Source organism: Lissotriton vulgaris, chromosome 2_1 (genome assembly GCF_964263255.1).
Source record: "Lissotriton vulgaris chromosome 2_1, aLisVul1.2, whole genome shotgun sequence".
In the NCBI taxonomy this organism is placed as follows: Eukaryota; Metazoa; Chordata; class Amphibia; order Caudata; family Salamandridae; genus Lissotriton; species Lissotriton vulgaris.
The window spans coordinates 675,473,387-675,491,574 of NC_141687.1; the positions used below are offsets into that span (position 1 = coordinate 675,473,387).

General features: G+C 42.4%; 1 protein-coding gene across 5 annotated transcripts in view; it reads left to right on the forward strand.

Annotated features, from left to right (window-relative positions):
- Positions 1 to 18,188, forward strand: part of KIAA1549L (KIAA1549 like) — a 674,355-nt gene that overhangs the window by 458,434 nt on the left and 197,733 nt on the right. For 3 of the 5 annotated variants that reach the window (XM_086955871.1, XM_086955872.1, XM_086955874.1), the window contains 2 exons: positions 2,046 to 2,173; positions 14,914 to 14,937. In XM_086955871.1, coding sequence (XP_086811997.1) covers positions 2,046 to 2,173; positions 14,914 to 14,937 — 152 coding nt within the window. The remainder of the gene's footprint in view (positions 1 to 2,045; positions 2,174 to 14,913; positions 14,938 to 18,188) is intronic. The other 2 variants (XM_086955873.1, XM_086955875.1) reach the window with 1 other exon arrangement.

Genomic DNA, 18,188 nt, shown 5'->3' on the forward strand with positions numbered 1-18,188 from the left:
CAATAAGGAGTACATTCAAACTCATAAAGTCGACGTAGTGCAGAATAAATCATCGTATCTCTATGAGAGGGAAATTGATCACCAAGGGCGTGCGACCAATTACAAGTCTGATGCAAGACATCCTTTTCGGAGCAACCTTTGATATTGTAAATACTTTATTAATTCATAATATAAACCTTTTTCTTAACCAAGACATCCCGGCCATTGTTCAATTTAATACTTGTTGGGTGTTTCACCAGTTTTTGAGACAGACAGTGTGTGGACGCAAGCAAACATATGCAGAGACCTGTTCACACTCAAGTCTCATGCCCATCTTCTCTCCAAATATTCACCTGCTAAAACTCAACTGGCACCAGGGCCTGCTTTGATTAGTCTGCTTCTGTTACCTCCTGCACCTACCACCCAACCAACCTTCCCTGCTCCGCCTATATAGGCTACTGTTGCTGTGGAGGGGACCAGGCAAAGGGGAACAGCACAGCCGGCGGTGGCAAAATCCCTCTCATGCGTAGGCAGTCCTTGGTATAAAATGGCAAATCATAATGCTGCATGTTGATAAAAGTATTGAGCTCTATGGTGATTAGCCAATGGGTTGAAGCTAAAGTATACGGCTTCAGCACGTATGCAAATATGCACACGATGATACAGGGGTGATGGGAGTTCTGTTACCATGGAAAGTTATCTTTCAATGCCACAGTCTACTGGAAAAAAAATCCTCTCCTGGTAGACCAGTCAAGGGGTACTTCTGAGACCTACTGGAGCCTGCACACGGTCAACCGAGGTAAGGGACTAAAACATGCCCGTTCCTCAAACATAAGTGCCAATGGGCATTGCGGGCACAAATAACCACGGGTATAACGCACAATCAAATATAAAAAATACCTTTTGTGATTCCGTCGCGTATTTTATAATCGTTTGCAGCAGTATATCATGTCATGCTGGAGAACGCTGGCAGGTGTTGTTTAATTGCATTAACATAGGTAGTACCATGGTTATGAATACTTTTGTTGGGCTTGATTAATAAAGTTTTTACCAATGTGTTAATGAAACATTTGCAAACAAGCAATCATAACACCAGGAAAATGTCAGAGAAAGAGTCAATGAAATTCAGGGCAATCCAAGTAAACCCCTTCACAGTTGTAAGGTTGTGGGTATTCACTCCTCGCACATATCCGAGCACTTAAAGTTACACATGAATGATCCAGGTGCAAATTTTGTAAAAAGGGAGGGAAATGTATTAATTCTAACCCTTTGTCATATGGCGCCTGTAGGAATGAGAGACATTTCATTGAAAAACTAAAACATGTTAAATGAAAAAAGGGGCGCAGAAAGATATTAGCAAAATGTCATCATTTTCTTAATCCTATGAATGGTGAATTTATGCAATTCCAGTAAGAGACCCGCACATGTAGAGCTTTGGATAACAGTGCAGGAACATATATGAATGCCACACACACATGCAAGTAACTATGTATAGAGAGGACATTATAAGCGATGCATTGCATGTTAGATGGTTTGTGACTGAGGGGCAGGGGAACATCTCTGCAGTGGACAGACGCAAGCCACACGTTCCAGCATACGAGATTATTAACGAAGAAGGCCTGTTATGAGGGCCAACATTGCCACAGTCTGATTTCTCGTATTTTACTGCTGTGTATCCTAGTTTATAAAGAAGAAATTACTACTTTTGTAAACTTGTTTTTTTATTGAGAGTTTATACACAGTTATACAAGCAGAGTGATTAACAAGGACGAACCCCGCCATCAAAACAATGTAAGCTGTATGCTTACGTGCAAGCGCATAAGGGGGGAGCGGGATATTTGTTGTCGAGCCGACCCAAGAAATTACTTATTTAGATGCTGCTGTACACAGATAAGCTTATTTAAGGTCTTTTGTGATGCTTAGTTGTGTTTAATTTGATTGTCCTTTATTTATTAAATTAATGGGGAAAAGGCCATGACATATAACGTACCCTTGACATAAGACTTATGCTGCTGATATGTACATTTTACAATTCTACTCTTCCTTGTTGCTATGGTTACATGCAGCCAGTCACCGAGCGAGAACGGTTCCGTCATAAGTAATGAATCAGGACAGCCCAGCTCAGGCGGAAGCACGCCGCAGAAAGTGACTGCGCAGCAGAAGGCCACCAAAGAGGAGACGAGAAGGAGAAACGGTGAGACCCCTGCCTGCTTCTCAACTTCATTCGATTCAGTTCGGATACGTCATATCCTCATGGATGTCTATGTTCACATAACAGTAAACAGCATACCTAAAGTCGTAGAATTCTTGCACAAAGCCCATCTGGGGTTGGATCAGGCCTTTCATGATCAGGAGGTTGTTAAACAGCATCTCAGGCAGGTATCTTCAATCTGTTAGTACCTATTGGCAGGGCCACTGGAATTATGCGATTGTGCGGCCGCATAATTATTGATGTGCCACATTTGCCACGCAATCCATCATCTGCTGCATAATCTGCAGATTTTAACAAAAGCGTTTTTTGTTTCTAGCTTAAATGATTCAAAAGTTATTCAAATGCAGCAGCACCTGTTACCGTGCAGTGGAAGGTCTTTTGCAAAAGTTGACTGGCCACCTTTGTTTTGCCTATTGCTATATTTGGGTATTAAACGGGTACTAATGCGGTGCACCCAATGCCCAGACAGTGTTTACAAGTGTAACAAGCATTTACAATGCAATGGTTTTGCCTTTGTTAAAGTTAGAGCTATTGGCATTGCTCTTGACATTATTTTTATTTATGTTTTTTTAACATAAATAAATGGCATTGTCATTTACAATGCCACTAGCTTTATCTATCGCAAATGACACACACAAACACACACAGAGCCCCCACACACAGCCACACAGAGCCCCCCCCACACACAGCCCCCCACACACACAGCCACACAGAGCCCCCCACAAACACAGCCACACAAAGCTTCCTACACACACAGCCACACAGAGCCCTCCACACACACCAACACAGCACAAGCAGGCAACAGGGGCACACGGAGACACAAGCAGGCAACAGGGGCACACAGAGGCACAAGCAGGCAACAGGGGCACACAGAGGCACAAGCAGGCAACAGGGGCACACAGAGGCACAAGCAGGCAACAGGGGCACACAGAGGCACAAGCAGGCAACAGGGGCACACAGAGGCACAAGCAGACAACAGGGGCACACAGAGGCACAAGCAGACAACAGGGGCACACGCAACAGGGGCACGAAAACGGAGGCACAAGCAGGCAACAGGGGCACGAAAACGGAAGCACAAGCAGGCAACAGGGGCACACGGAGGCACAAGCAGGCAACAGGGGCACGAAAACAGGCACAAGCAGGCAACAGGGGCACGAAAACTGAGGCACAAGCAGGCGACAGGAGCACAAGGAGGCACCTGCAGGCAGTGTCATAAGATGACATGCTGATCAGTATGTTAAATTAAGTATATAAAAAGGTATTTGCATGCAACAAATGTACTACAATAAAAGCCTCATGGGCACAGCTCACAAACGTGTTTCAAAACAAGCACCTCAAACAAATGGGTCTTGGCCACACAAATTAGCAATTGCCACAAAATGCTAGATTAGACAATAGGGCTTTGGAGAATGGGAAAAACATTTTTTTAATGTGCCCCTGAAAGGACATCACAAAACTTGGTAGTGAAAGAATGTGCATGCTTCAAAAAAATAGGGAAACATTGGAAACCTAGAGTAGCTAGAGTAGAAAATAACTACAACATGTTTTAACAATATAGAATTTGCTTGAAGAGAAGTGCACCTTGATGACAAGGAGTTGGTGGGGTATCCTACACTTACCTCACCTTGTTAATGGCCTTGGTTCAAGAGTTCTAGCTAATTAAAGCATAGTTCTGATAGACAAACGACAATGATCTTAAAGACTAAATACAAGCATTAGTTCCTCAATGGAGAGTGGGAGCCAGGGGGATCCATGACAAGCAAGGGATGTCAGACTAAACTGGCAGCTGAATACCAGTACACTTCAAAATGTAGACACCACATAATTCCCTGTCCTCTTCCATCTCAGTCTACTGAAGTGTGTACAAATGCAGATTTCATATTCAAAAGGAGCAACGAATTATTAGAAAAAACAAGAGACTTGGACCACTTCCTAATCAGAAGTGGTCCTCAAATGTTGAGGCTCTGTGGGTAGATAAGGACAGCCAGCAGAAGCTACCACAAAGGAAGGAACATCATAACAGTTATTTCAAAGCCAAAGATGATATAGCAGCCTTTTAAGAGCCAACCACGAAATCTGAAAACTGGTGAGAGGAGAGAGTGGAGCAGAATGCAAACATCATTAAAAATAGCAAGGCATCAGAAGGGCCAATGTCTCAATAACTACAGCGTGTTGAGAAAGAACACCTATAAAAGGAGAAAAAAAGCCTGGACACCAATGTCATAGTGCAAAGGGACTCCTCCTTGATATAGGACCCAGCAACAAGATTCAAGGCAACACCACCACAAAACACACGCACTCTCATGGAGTGCCTAAATAGTTCCCTAAACGTGAGCAAACAAATGAGAAAGACAACCATTGAATAAGAAAGCCATTAGGAGTGACAAAGGCATCCACTGGAACGCAATGGGCAGGGTTCACAGTGTCTGGATGTTGGGAATTGTTCACAGGAGGATTGGACTATGGGCAACTAAAAGCAGTCTTAGGCAAGATCTAAAAATACTTGATCCACAACAGGCCTATGGGAACTGATTAAGTAGGTTTACTTTACATGTCAAAGTCAAAAAGCTGTGACATCTGTCCAAAGGGTGCAATTTATCTAGATGAAATGAAGACTAGAAATGGAAATTTAGTATCATTGTGGCTAATAAGGCAATGATTAGCAACTTAAAAATACCAAGAGAACTAGCAGAACTGAAACAAGACACCAATGGCCCAAAGGATTACCAATCTCACCCAACAAGAAATAAGTAGTGATAACAGTTCTATGGTATATGGCTCTGGGGTTCAAACAGCTAAGGCACTCTTGGAGTCTAGTAAAACATCAAACCTCTGTTTTGGAGGCGTATCAATTATTACATCCAGATACCAGGCAGGAAGGGGAATCTATGTGAATGAGGTCTGTTTAAGGCTTGACATTGCTTCTAAAAGATCTAGAATGGGATGCCCTAAAGCAAGGGACAACCCTTACCTTTAAAGGCGTTCAGGCCAATGGAGCAGCAATTAACGGGAGGGGTGACAATCACCAGGAGGCATTACAATCACTGCATCCTCAGAAGAGATGACGGGCAGATCTAGTCAAACTGTAACAGAAAGCAGTCCTAATACAGGAAGGTATGGCAGCAAAATAAATCAAACTGAAGGAATCTTTACGATGTAAGTATATGAGCTGGGGGGGGGAACTAAATCAGGCGATCAACTTTTAAATAGACAAGGATCTTGTGCATCTTTGGCATTGAAAGGATATGTGTGAAGGCTAATACAAAAACTCAGACGAAGGGGGAGGGGCACATTAACAAGGCAGTCTAAACCATGTGTAAAGATACAACGCAAGTGTTACCACGCATATTCCTTTACCACTTACATTTCATTACAACGATTTCCACTGCAAAGGCAGTAAAGGCATATGCATGGTAAAGGCAATCATCACTCTAGATTCAGAGCGAATGGGTGGGAGTGGGAGGTGTTGGAGACTTCCTGCCTGGACGAGAATGGAATGAACGGCTTGGCAAGTAGTTTTCCATTTTTAGGGTTGGAGGTAGGGGTCGTTTTTCAGGGCTGGGCCCGGGTTTTAGGACAGGGGTTGGGGTGTAACCTTCACCAGGCATATCCTTTTAGCAAGAATGCCTTTACAAACAAATTTGTTGTAAAAGCATGTGCTGTAAATGCATGTGTGGTAAGACATGGTCAAGACTGCATTGTTATGGCATGCAAACTAATCATATGCGTGGTTCTATCATGCAACCAATGAAGGGTATTAAGAAAAAGGTAAGGTTTTTGATGCTGAATGACTGAGCACCTATAAAAGGTCATCAGTGCCCACAGAAAATCCTAGAAGATGATAGTAAAGAAGAAACAGAATATCCATCTGAGAAATTAAACGTCAACAACAAGTGGGGGGGGGGGTGGAAAATCAAACTGATGGCCCTATGGACGAGTACAGAAAACAGGGGAACAGAAACATTAACTGCTATATGTAGCTTACCTAGCTAAGTGCCATTTTGATAATCATCTAGTAAAAGGCACCACGTATAACCATCTGAGGGATACTGCAGTTTACTTCAGAATAAAGGCAGTGGGCATGAAGAGCAAGGAAACAATAAGTCAATTCAATTAATGGACAGATGCAGCCATTATGAAAGCAATCAACGCACTGAACAGAGAAGAACCGGGGGCAGCATCGCCACACTTTTCATGATGTCAAAATGAAAAGTGCCAGTAGGTTGCCCATCGAACTGTAAGTTAATCAGCATGCTGAGGTGAAACAAAATTACTGGAAAGCATGCTGCCAACTAAAATCCAGGAATAGACTGAAGTGTAACTAATTCGACATCACTCATTCAAGTATGCTACACATCACATTTGGCCAAAATATCTGTGCTCCTCTGAATTACAAATGCTCAATATTGCCAGATATTTAGCATTCCTGGTCTTCTCCCAGGGCTTTGATCATGTTGACAAACTTGACTAAGGAAACTTGGAAGGCAGACTGAACGAAAGATCTCACTGAAAACATCAACAATACAAATTTGAAGAGTCCTCTTCATATAAGATTACAATCTATTTGGGTGCAAAGAAGAGGTACATGCTAGCTCTGACGCTCTTCAATTATGCACCAACAATCTCCTAGGTGTATGAAATACAGACTCAATGTTCATATGTAGGAAATACACGGATCCATGTTGGTGTGCATGCAGATATTTATGTTGTCAGACAGAGGAAAAGCCTTCAGAAATGAAGGACGTGATAACAAAACATCACGTCAAAACTATTGTTAGAATACCATGAGTGCCGTGAAAAGTCAAATTTGAGGAATTGTCTGAACACTAAATCCCGAAGCAAAGTCATCGTAAAGAAGACCGGAGTGAAAAAATAAAGATTACTAGTTCTGCTACTCTAGTGTACTGGTAGACTTCAACATCAACTGGGGAAACTGCAGAAAAGATGTGAGGTTTTTAATACAAAAGCAAGACTTCTGTCAAGAAACCAAATATTTGTCTTCATTTCACAAGTTTCAGGTATGCAATGAGATTGTATCCTTTATAGGTACAGAAATCCATGGTGTTAAGAGCTAATGCAGCACTAATTTCAGTACACACTGGCAATTAAAGAACATTGGGCTCCCCAGGAGTAATACAATGTACAATACAAGCTCCTAGGGCCAGCACCAAAGAGCCCTTGAAAGAGACTGCAGTTTTCATGTCATCATACTCACGGAAATTAAAGGAAGCCCGAGTAAAGTCGCCGACCGCAGCTACTGCTGAAGAATAAGTACGCAAGGAAATGGTGAGAAGGGATTACTGACATACAAGTGACGCCTGCTAGGTAGAGGGCTAAAATGAGGATAAAAAACGTCAGGGAGTGTGCAAATGGATGCAGTGTCCGGATTAGCAAACTACACAAGTACCGAGTATTGGAACCAAAGAATTATTATAAGAAATCGGAGAAAAAAGGAATTATATTGACAAGAAGACTATTTGTTGGTGGTCGCACGATTCATACAATGCCCGGGCTAATTGGCCTACTAGCTGAAAACAACGATGGTGTGTTTTTAGGTTGTAACAAAGCAATTTTACAGCACATTTGTGAGGATTTGATAAAGTTTGGAATAACGTTACTATTCAATATACTGTTTCTAAATAAATCCCTAACAAGAAGTTACATATCTGCTCTGACAACTAAGAATCACAAAACAGGACCGAAGAAACGTACCATTGAAAAACAAATGACATATATAAAATGAATATCCTAGTGTATTTAAAAATAAATTAAAAAGCGCAGTGGGAGGGGTCATCCTGTTGCGCTGTCGAGCAAATACCAGTACACCAAGGAAGAATCTTTAACATGACTCTGCATCATTTGCTACCATCCATATGGTCATTTGTCAGCATCGTACATCCACATTTTAAAAGGGGTTATTATTCATACCTGCTTGGGAAAGTCAGTTTCGGAAGTGGCACAATGACACTGTTTTGACCAGTTCAGCTTCACTCAAGATAGTGTTTAGCCCATTCCTATGAGGCTCTAACCATCCAAGGTATAAAACCCTGCAAAGGAGTCCAAGAAACTGGGGTTTCCACAAGTGAGGTTAAGCCGCCAGAATGATCTCATCTGCCAGGTCTGAGAAACATCAATAACACTAAAGTGATCATTTAAGTAAGACTAGCAGCCTGGATAAATGAAAAATCATACCGGCACCGGCAGCCTCACTGTGATGCAGGCATTTGTTTACACGCGTGACTGAGGGGAGGAGCTGTGTCGTCACAGAAGACGGCCGGAGCAGGAAGGCGATGCAGCAGAGCAGATTAACGGGCATTGTAGAGCGGGAACGGGGGCCGGAGACACGGGGGGCGGGAACGGGCATTGTAGAGCGGGAAAGGGGGCCCGGAGACACGGGGGGCGGGAACGGGCATTGTAGAGCGGGAAAGGGGGCCCGGAGACACGGAGAGCGGGAGGGGGGCGGGAACGGGCATTGTAGAGGAAAGCACGGTCACCAGCGGGAGGGGGGCGGGAACGGGGACGGGAGACGCTGCGAGCAGGAGAGGGGGTGGGAACAGCGGAAAATTAAAGCAAGCACTCACCTGGACTTCTTCCGGGTGCCTTCAATGCCGGACCAGATTCGAGGGCGTTCCCGGCTTTTGGCTGACGTCGCGTGACGTCGGCAAAAGCCAAAGAATCTCGGGAACGCCCCCGAATCTGGTCCGGCATTGACGGACAGGCCCCTCGTCCAATGGCTAGGCTCCATTTATGGAGCCAGCCAATAAATGACGAGGGCCGACCCAAACCCACACTACAGTTCTCATTAGGTTTTCGCCTGCGCGAAAAAGATGCGCAGAGCGCATCTTTTCGCCAGGCAAAACCTAAAAAACTACAAAATAATGACGTAAAACTATTTTAAAATGTGCATTATTCTGCCACATAATTTGGCTTTTCTTGCCACATAATTTACTCAACCTTGTTGCATTATTTGACCTGCTCCTGATGCATAATTCCAGTGACCCTGACAATTGGTTAAGGGCCCTTTTGTTTCCAGAGACTGCTCTAGGGTATATGCATTTAAGCTCTCCTCGAGTTGTGTCATCAAGGTTTGACAGAAATTCACAAGGTGATACACAGCCAGGCAGCGCCCCAAGCCTAATAGTAGGAGAATGTTGTCTTACATAAAATAATAAATGATACTTTGTTTGAATTTGTGCTTTCATAGCTGCATATAGTCATGGGTAACTTATTTATTTGACTGCATATTGTGATACCAAGACATATGTGTGCTAATGGTTTACCTTGGTAGGGATTGTAGGATAAAGGAAATTCAGTGTTTGACACACACTTTGACTGGCTTGTGATGATCACTGTTGAAACAGATGAATGGCGTTTTTATTTGCAGTGATTGTCTGTCTGTATAGAATGTGATCGCTGTAGAGATTCTCAAAATTGCACCTGGTGCTAAATGAAGCTCCCTGCAGCAAAGACTTTTCAAAGCAATGTTTTTTCCGTTCACATCCCGAAGTCTGATAAATCTACAGAATGCTGTTCCAAATCTGAAAACCTGCATGTTGAGGCCAACTTCATGAAAGGCCACAGGCACCATGACCTTGTGAAGTACCTTATCCCGAGAATCAGGAACCATCTACATCTTCTTTCAAATCATGTGCCCTACATCCTGACTACTCAATATGATTATGCCCTTCTTGGCTCAGTCCTATTCCCACTCTGCAGGGTGCAAACTTCCGATCGCCCCTGTTTCTCTTTCATGCAAGAGGAGTCAGCTGGAGTTTGGGTTGGGGCCCTGAACTCCCCTCATCACTGTAGAAAAAGAATCACTGAAAGTCCATGAAATACCGTGCTATCTGTGGCAGTGTCTCTACCGCGTGGGTCACCCACGCGTTAAGGCAATAAATAAAGAGCGACAAAAGATTTTTTTTTTCCTGCTTGACCCACTCAAGACCAGGTGTCATTGCCCTTATATGTTTAAATAAAATGAGATGCTTAGCTATAGCTCTTACTTCCTGGAATTTTATTTACGAAGGACTTCCGCCAGCGCATTTCAGAGTTGCATGATCTGCCCCCTCCCTTAATTAGTTTGTATCATCGTCTTTTTTACTTTTCCCTAAAACCAAGAAAACAACTATCAGGTTTATGCCAGTGAAAGATCTCAGTATTGGGGTTTCCTGTGGGATCTGGTCTGGTCAATGAGATGTGATGTAATGGGATAAGATCTGAAGGTAAAAATAGGCCCTCTTCTAGGACTGATGCGAGCCATAGGGCCCCAGGACACGATTAACCAAAGATGGAACAATAATCTTGGAATGTTAGAAAGAAAACACCTTCATCACCTTATATATTGATTAGGACACATGCTTATCCTCCAGCATTTCGTTGCAGATGGCAAATGGAAGCTAAAGCCACCATTGTAAAGCCTGCATTTAGAGGGATGAGTATAGATCAAAAAGATAATTAATGATGTGCGCCATAATAGCATAAAACCTCAACAATATTAACGTGTTTTCAATCAAGCAAAAAATATTCAAATACATTATTTCTGCAATTTTCTCTACAGGAAGATGTTTTCAAATATTAAAACTGTATATTTATGACAAACACACAGTATTATGTAGTGTAAAGATCATTTGCAAATCCTACATTCTCATGGCAATTGCATTTACTTGAGAGAGGACAGTTGAGCATGAGTTATTCTTATTGCCTGGAGTAAACTTATTCCTTTTAATTCAGAGTTAAAATTGTCTACATGCAGCATAGTGAAAGACCCCATTTTGTAGACACAGAGATTCTCAATCACTTTCGGCAAGCTCATTATGATAAGCTTGCCGAAAGTGCCAAAAAGCCCTTCATCAAAATCCATCTCTGGATTTAACATTTCCAACAACATCCTCCACCTAAAGCAATTGTGCTCTCTTGAGCCTCCTCCACAAGGCAATAGTTAAGAAGTCGTTTTTTGGAATTTTGAGAGTGACAAAACCGAGGAACTGATAGCAGCTAGAACAAAAGCAACTAACACCCCAGGGATGGGCCACAGCCTTATGCAAATACGTTTCAAGTGAGTTAGTAACGTCCAATACAGAGAAACGATTGAGGTGAAGGAGCTGGGTTCTCTTCTCTCATTTACTCTAGAACCCCCGGCGTATGGACCATTGGTGTCTGCCGAAAAGTGTGGAGGGGAGAAACACATTTTTCATATCGGATCAAATCCCAATAAGTTATTACTCTGAAGAATCATAGACTCCAGGTTCTAAGTTTAGTGGGTTTCTTACAAAGCCAAAAATAACTTTACACACATGCACCTCAAGACGTGGTTGTAAAAATACATCGGAACTAATACAAATCCAAACCTACGAGCAAAGTTAAGGCATTGGAGCATGTAGAGAATGACAAATTCCAACACGAGAACACAGGCAATAAGTGCCCCCACTTCGAGATCGGACTTCACAAGTAAAAAGCATTAGTCTGTCCCTAATCTTCCACTAACGTCACATCCCTACTTAACATTCCATAGGCAAGTCAGGAAAAAGGTGTCAGTGCGTAAAGACTTCCTAAGAAGTACACTCACGTTGTATGGGCCAAGTAGCCAAAAGCTACAGTGCTCGTTCCAAGATGCTCCTTCTCTTCTCATCAGTCTCCTCTCATCTCCTGACTCAACCCCGGACGCACTGTCCCTAATTTAAACACCAAAATCTCAGATCACGCCCCCTGCTTGTCTTCTGATCAGCTCATTCTGCTAGGCACTCCTCATGGGTGATTTTTTACTCAGTTTCGATACCTCCTAGGTCCTGGCTTAATGACCTTGATTCCCAGGCCTTCTCCAGTGAGAAAGAACACTGTCTTCCATTATCAGCATTCTATGTGTAAATGTATTCTTTCCTCCCCCTAGCCTAACTCCTAAAACAAAAGCATTATTCTAATTAACAAAGACGAGTTTCTCCACCTGCAACAGAAACATGAGAAAATAACAAATCTAACATACCCTGAAATTAAAATTTAGGCTCCATAACTAAAGAGCACCAGGGAGAATAAATTTCGGGCCTACAGAAATTGGCCAACATAAGAAAAATCGCACATAGGCCTCAGGAATTTACATATGATTGCACTCTTGTGCTGAGCGGTTCTAAATCAACAGGCTACGTGGGCACATCAAATGCATGAATAAGTGCAAGCATCTAGCACATTTCATACATGTTAATGTTTTCAGTTAAACACACATGTACTGCAATGTTAATTTCTTTCACGTTAATATGAAAATATAGCCTGCACATCACATTTCATATTATTATCGTACACATTCTACTGTCACAGGTTATTACGACAAAAGAATAAATGTAGGTGCGAACTACTTGTGATAATAATGCACTCCTACAAATGAAACAACACCATTGCACTCTAGCAGAAGGATATGGTAAATCATAACAAAATGTTTGTTCAGCAGCTCACACATAAAAACAATAGTGGAATAAACTGCATTAAGCAAAAATAAATGCAGACTACTAAAGCATGGGTGTCCATGGATGATTTACTTTGGTGAGCAGTATAGAGCGGTCACCTGACTTCTGCATCGTCCTATCAGCCTTTTTCCCTTCAAGCCAAGATAACTTTTTCATCAAATCCCATGAGAATCACTTCTTCTCTGCCGCCTTTACTTCAGAACGATTTCAGCTGTGTTTCAAAGTCTTTTTAGAAGTGAAAGCAGCAACCAAATATATTGAAGTTGGATGCTAGCCTTTGACATGCTCTAAAAACCTTCACCTCGCGACCTATCAGTATAAATAATAATTTTAGATGGTTGTACCTTTTTGTGCCACCGCACTATGCAGCATAACATTTACACACATAGACCAATCGATAGAGCACATATGTTAGCATTATCCGTGATATCTACAAGGTTGATTATCGTTGGTTGTTTTGAAGGAGCGACTGGTAGGTTGTCAGTCTGGTGTGGGTGGCGTTAATGAAGGCTCAGCATCAGCTTTACATGCTGTTGACTGAAATGTTGGATGCAAAGCTAGGTTCTGAGAGTGTTCCAAGAATGTTCTATAGTTTACTAGCTTCATGAATTCCAGGTTGTGGCCACTTGAGGTCTCTTGATAGGTCTGTCTGGACTTGCTTTATGTGGATCACCACTATAATGTCAATCAAAGTACTTCACCCAATGACCTTCATTGGAAAACGTAATGGTCTTGTATAGGAAATGCTTGCTTTGTCCTTTTCAAGGTTCACTGCATTCAGCATTTAGATCGGGACTGCAGGTATGGATTTCTTGCCCCACAGTGAGCGAATGAACGGGTGAAGTCGGTAGATAGCACACGTTACTTAAAAACACAGTTTAATCTGGTCCTCATCATAGCCTTTTTAGCATGATGCTCTTTGTGTGCATCAATCTGAACAGAAAGGTACTTTGATGAGATAACATGAGGTGCCAGAAAGGGAAGTGAGATGGGGGACCTGTGAGGAAACAACTACACACAATGCCTATCAAGTTAGAAACGGATCAATGGGCGTGGAACTGGAATAAGGAAAGGGCCACTGAAATTGGACTTTGAATATGGTTAAAGCTAGTCTAGACTGAGTGGAGGTGAAATGGCACGTAAGGAGCATCCAAAGGGAAAGATGGGGGTCAGTGGGATACACAGACATCTCCCCATTGCAAAAATCACCCTCAATTGTAACTATAGCACCGGGGCTGCTATTGCCTTGATGACAAAGTGGGAGTCAAGGCAATAGACAACCATCGCCCCCTTGAAAAAAACACCAGTGGTATTCATCATAAATACAGCATCAGGGCGGTAATGCTAATCTGACATGTTCTTCTTTTGAATGTTTTACATTGGAACAGCATGGAATAAATCTTCCATTACTCAGTCGCACAAATGCTGTAGTTATTAAATTAAAGGTAGCATTTTATAATGCTGCTAATTTAAAAAACGATGGATTTAGGTCCAGATCTTTGTACTGGGGTGAATGTAAGACATTGTTCTGCATTCTGTCCATCAACTGTGTTTTTTGCTAATTTAACTGAGTCATATGAATTATATTCTTCAAAGGGCTCCTAGCTGTAAGCATTTTTACATTGTTCTCTGTGGTTAAAGGAGATAGTCATGTACCTTAATACGTGCTTTAATTATTGACTCGAACAATGTTTTCAACTAACGAAAACAATGGTTCTATCATCAAAAGCCCTTTTTCAGCATCAGCTTTTGTGTTCTCAAATGTCATTAGTCTAGCAAAGGTGCAATTCTCATTTATGTTATCATTATGGATTATCCTGTATTTAAAAGGTAAGAAATTCAGGGGTATATTAGCAAGAACCTCGTTAAAATTATTGCTGTTTTAGCAGCAGACTGCTGCTAAAACGGCGATAATGGGCTTGCTAATATGCGTTATAGAATTTCAATAGAAGCCCAGGTTAGATGTGCACGACATCTAACCTGGGCTTCTATTGGAATTCTATAATGCATATCAGCAAGTCCATTATTGCCGTTTTTGCGGCAGTTTCCTGCCGCTAAAACAGCTTTAATTTTAACAAGGTTCTTGCTAATATTCCGCTCAGAATGTTGATATGTACAATGCATTTGAATAATTCCAATGATTTGTTTTAATTCCAGTATAAAGGAGTATTATAGTTTATCGCAGCAATGATTCGATGATGTATTTCATTTCTGTGTGTTTTATTTTTAATGTATTTTAGTGTGTTTTTTCTTCTTCAACATATTCAGGTTTTAAAATCTCAAGGAAAATTGGTAAGAAAGTTGACCTTAGACTTGCCACTGGAATTTATCCTTGCATGTCCTGGTCTGACTATTTCAAATACATCTCCATTATCCGGCCAGTAAATTTAAAAAAGAAATAACAACACACACTCACCCATTAGCTCCATATCAGCTAGATCTTGCACACAGGCATTATCAAGAGGTACCCTAATAACCATCTTCATGTGTCATAGTGTGTAAAGACGGCATATATCCAGAAACAAACACACCATTAAATTCTTAAACAGTAATCTAAATCTATTAACTTTAACCTGCCAACAGTTTGTTTTACATAACCTAGACTTGAGTAAAATCAAAAAATATGTGTAGCAACCAAGGCTCTGCGTGCTTCAGGAACAGTACTGTGGTTTGCCACATTACTGCAAATTTCACATGAAGTCACCCCTGCAGTTTATTTAGCATCTATTTGAAATCTAGGAATAATTCCTCCAATTTTATTGTTGGCTCACGTATCCAACATTATGCTACTGACCTTTTATTTATCAAATCATCCACCTTGATCTAACTTCAGAAGTAGCTCTCAAGTGTGCCCTAGGGTTTACTCTGAAAGAGAATGAGTCAAGATTACACAATTATTCATAAAATAATATACTAATGCGGTTTATACATCTTTGAAGCAGATTATTAAGGAAGACAAAATAAGTGGAGAGCTGCAACATTGTATGATAAATCTCTGTGGTTTTACTCACACCTAGTGAAGCATGGGTTCTGCTTCAATTAGTTGGTGCAAGGTAAAGGGCACCTTTCTAGCTTACATTAATAATGAAAGACTAGGGAAAAGGCAGGGGGCTTCATTGCAATCAGTTTGTGACGTTTCCAAACATCATAGACATGATTGTTACCTTTGAACTGTACATTCTCCTTGGTGTAGGGAGGTGGTGGTAAGCTTCTCGGTCCATCTACTGCAGGTTGTAGTGCAAACATGTTGTGTTCATTTTATCAGATGACATCCCTCACCCCCAGTATTTCCCGAGAAGACGGTTATATTCAGGGCTGTGCAGTCCATGAACAACATATAGGGGCAATGCGTAGATAGAGTCCTCCCCACATACCCTTAAGCAGAGACTAAGATCATGTTAAAACTGGATTCAACATTTCTCTGTCAACCATTGCTGTTGCTCTTCGCCTATGGCCCATGAGTTATGTGAATGCTGGTACTCCGGCAGTGACAGGTTTACTTCTCACACACACCTTGCACTTCATTTTATGAGCACGGTTTCCTCTGTGGAGGACAGAAGAATGTTTAAATTCAAGTAATTGGAAGAAATATGAACTTAAGAGTTCATCAAGCTAGACACATACCTGGAAGATGAGCACTAAGTTTACAAAACTAAGCAAATTATCTACTAACTAGCAGCCCGCCCCGGCTTTGCCTGGGGAAGAAGGGGGCTGGGGGCAGCATTTTAAGCCTCTGTGCACCACCCCCCCCGACATTGCCCAGACCACATCCCTCCCGCCTCCCGCCCCGACATTGGCCATGCCGCCTCCCGCCTTCAGCCTTCAGCCTTGAGCCTTGAGCCTCCCGCCCGCCGCCCGCCACCCGCCCCGACATTGGCCATACCGCCTACCGCCTCCCGCCTTGCGCCTTGAGCCTCCCGCCCACTTCCCGCCTCCCGCCGCCCGCCTGCATTTGCCTTACCGCCACTCCTCGCCGCAAGTCCACTCCTCGCCGCAAGACACCGCTCCTCCCCGCATATCGTCATTACGTTACGTGTCAGTTGCAATCAGCGCTACGTCGCGGCCGGTGCTTGTTTTAGGGGACTACTTTTACAAATTTAATTTACGTTTTTTTTAATTTAATGTCGCCTATGTACATCTACACACCCTGACATTTTCATAGATGTATCGGGTGTGTAGATTGGGGCTGTGATTCCCGAGTTTACCTGGCCAAAAGGTGCAAGTTCTCTCTTTATAATAGTAGTATAGATGTACCCCTGTTTATGGGTCACATTCAGATAACTTAATGTAAGATTAGTCAACACAATCGCAGTTAAGGACGAAGGAGACACTCCTCCAATAACAAGAGGTACTTGGCCTCCAAGGGAAAGCAGCATCTTGAAATATTTTTATTTCTGTTTGTGAACGTTATGCTTGAAGACAAATTGAACTAAAGAAGATGTAAGCACATTTGTAAAGCAAAGTGTCAATTCAATGCACTTTTGCATTCTTATTCATAACAATCATTTTCTTGATTGGAATGTGAAACAGCCCTGTTATTCTTATTTTTAGGTTGAGTATAGGCAGTGCATGCACTGTCTCATCGAGACTTACTGTATTTACTCTTGGTGCTTACAGCCCGTTCATTGCCTTTTTCTTTGACCCTTCAACTGGCCTTCAAAAACGCTTGCTTGCTATTGGTTAATCATTTTCCTTTGTCCCGCCCTTTTGTCTTTTGTTTCCTCCACACAGCACACCACCCAATTACTGGTCTCTTTATGCATGTGTCTTTATGTGTTTGTTTTGGAGAACTGTTTCCTGCTAGCGTCTTGCTTCGGCACCCATCGCTGCGTGCAGTTCGCTTAATCTCCGCTTAATCTCTATCGTCAGCTTGCTCTTCATCCGCCACACTTCGTGCAAAATTCTTTAAGTTAGGTACCGTTGGTATAAGCAGGGAAGCCTGTTTCGCGTGGTGGGCTGTAAATCATCTATTGGTGATGCAGGATAGGCATTATGAATATTTTCCGGCTCTGCTGGGCTGAAACCTCAAAGGCGCGCGGCCATCTTGGTCGTGCGCCACCTAGCGTCCTCCAATCTCCGCTTAATCTCCTTGTGTGGGGCCATCCTCAAACCACCACTTCCCACCCGTCACTGCTTGCCACGGTAAACCTATCCTCCCCAACCCTGCTTTAACCATTTTCTCAGTAAGTGCTCATGTTTTTACAACCATGGCGATTTCCGTACGTACAGGCTTCCGTAATCAATCTGTTTTCTACATTTGCTGTTCATTTGAAAATGTTTCTTAATCAGAAAATGTGCGTAGTTGTGTCTTGTTCTTGGACCACCTGCAGTGTAAGCCTGAGGAGGGCTTTAAAGCAGACTGCTAAATGTGGCATGCGCATCAACACAAAAACGCTGTACCTCTGACTCCTTAATATCTACAATTGAGACTTCTGAACTATTAATTTTCCGAGGGCAGAGAGTTTGACATCATCACGCTGATCTGCTGGCATCAAATAGGCGCACGTGAAACTTCTACTTTTACAGCTCGCTGTTATGATCTT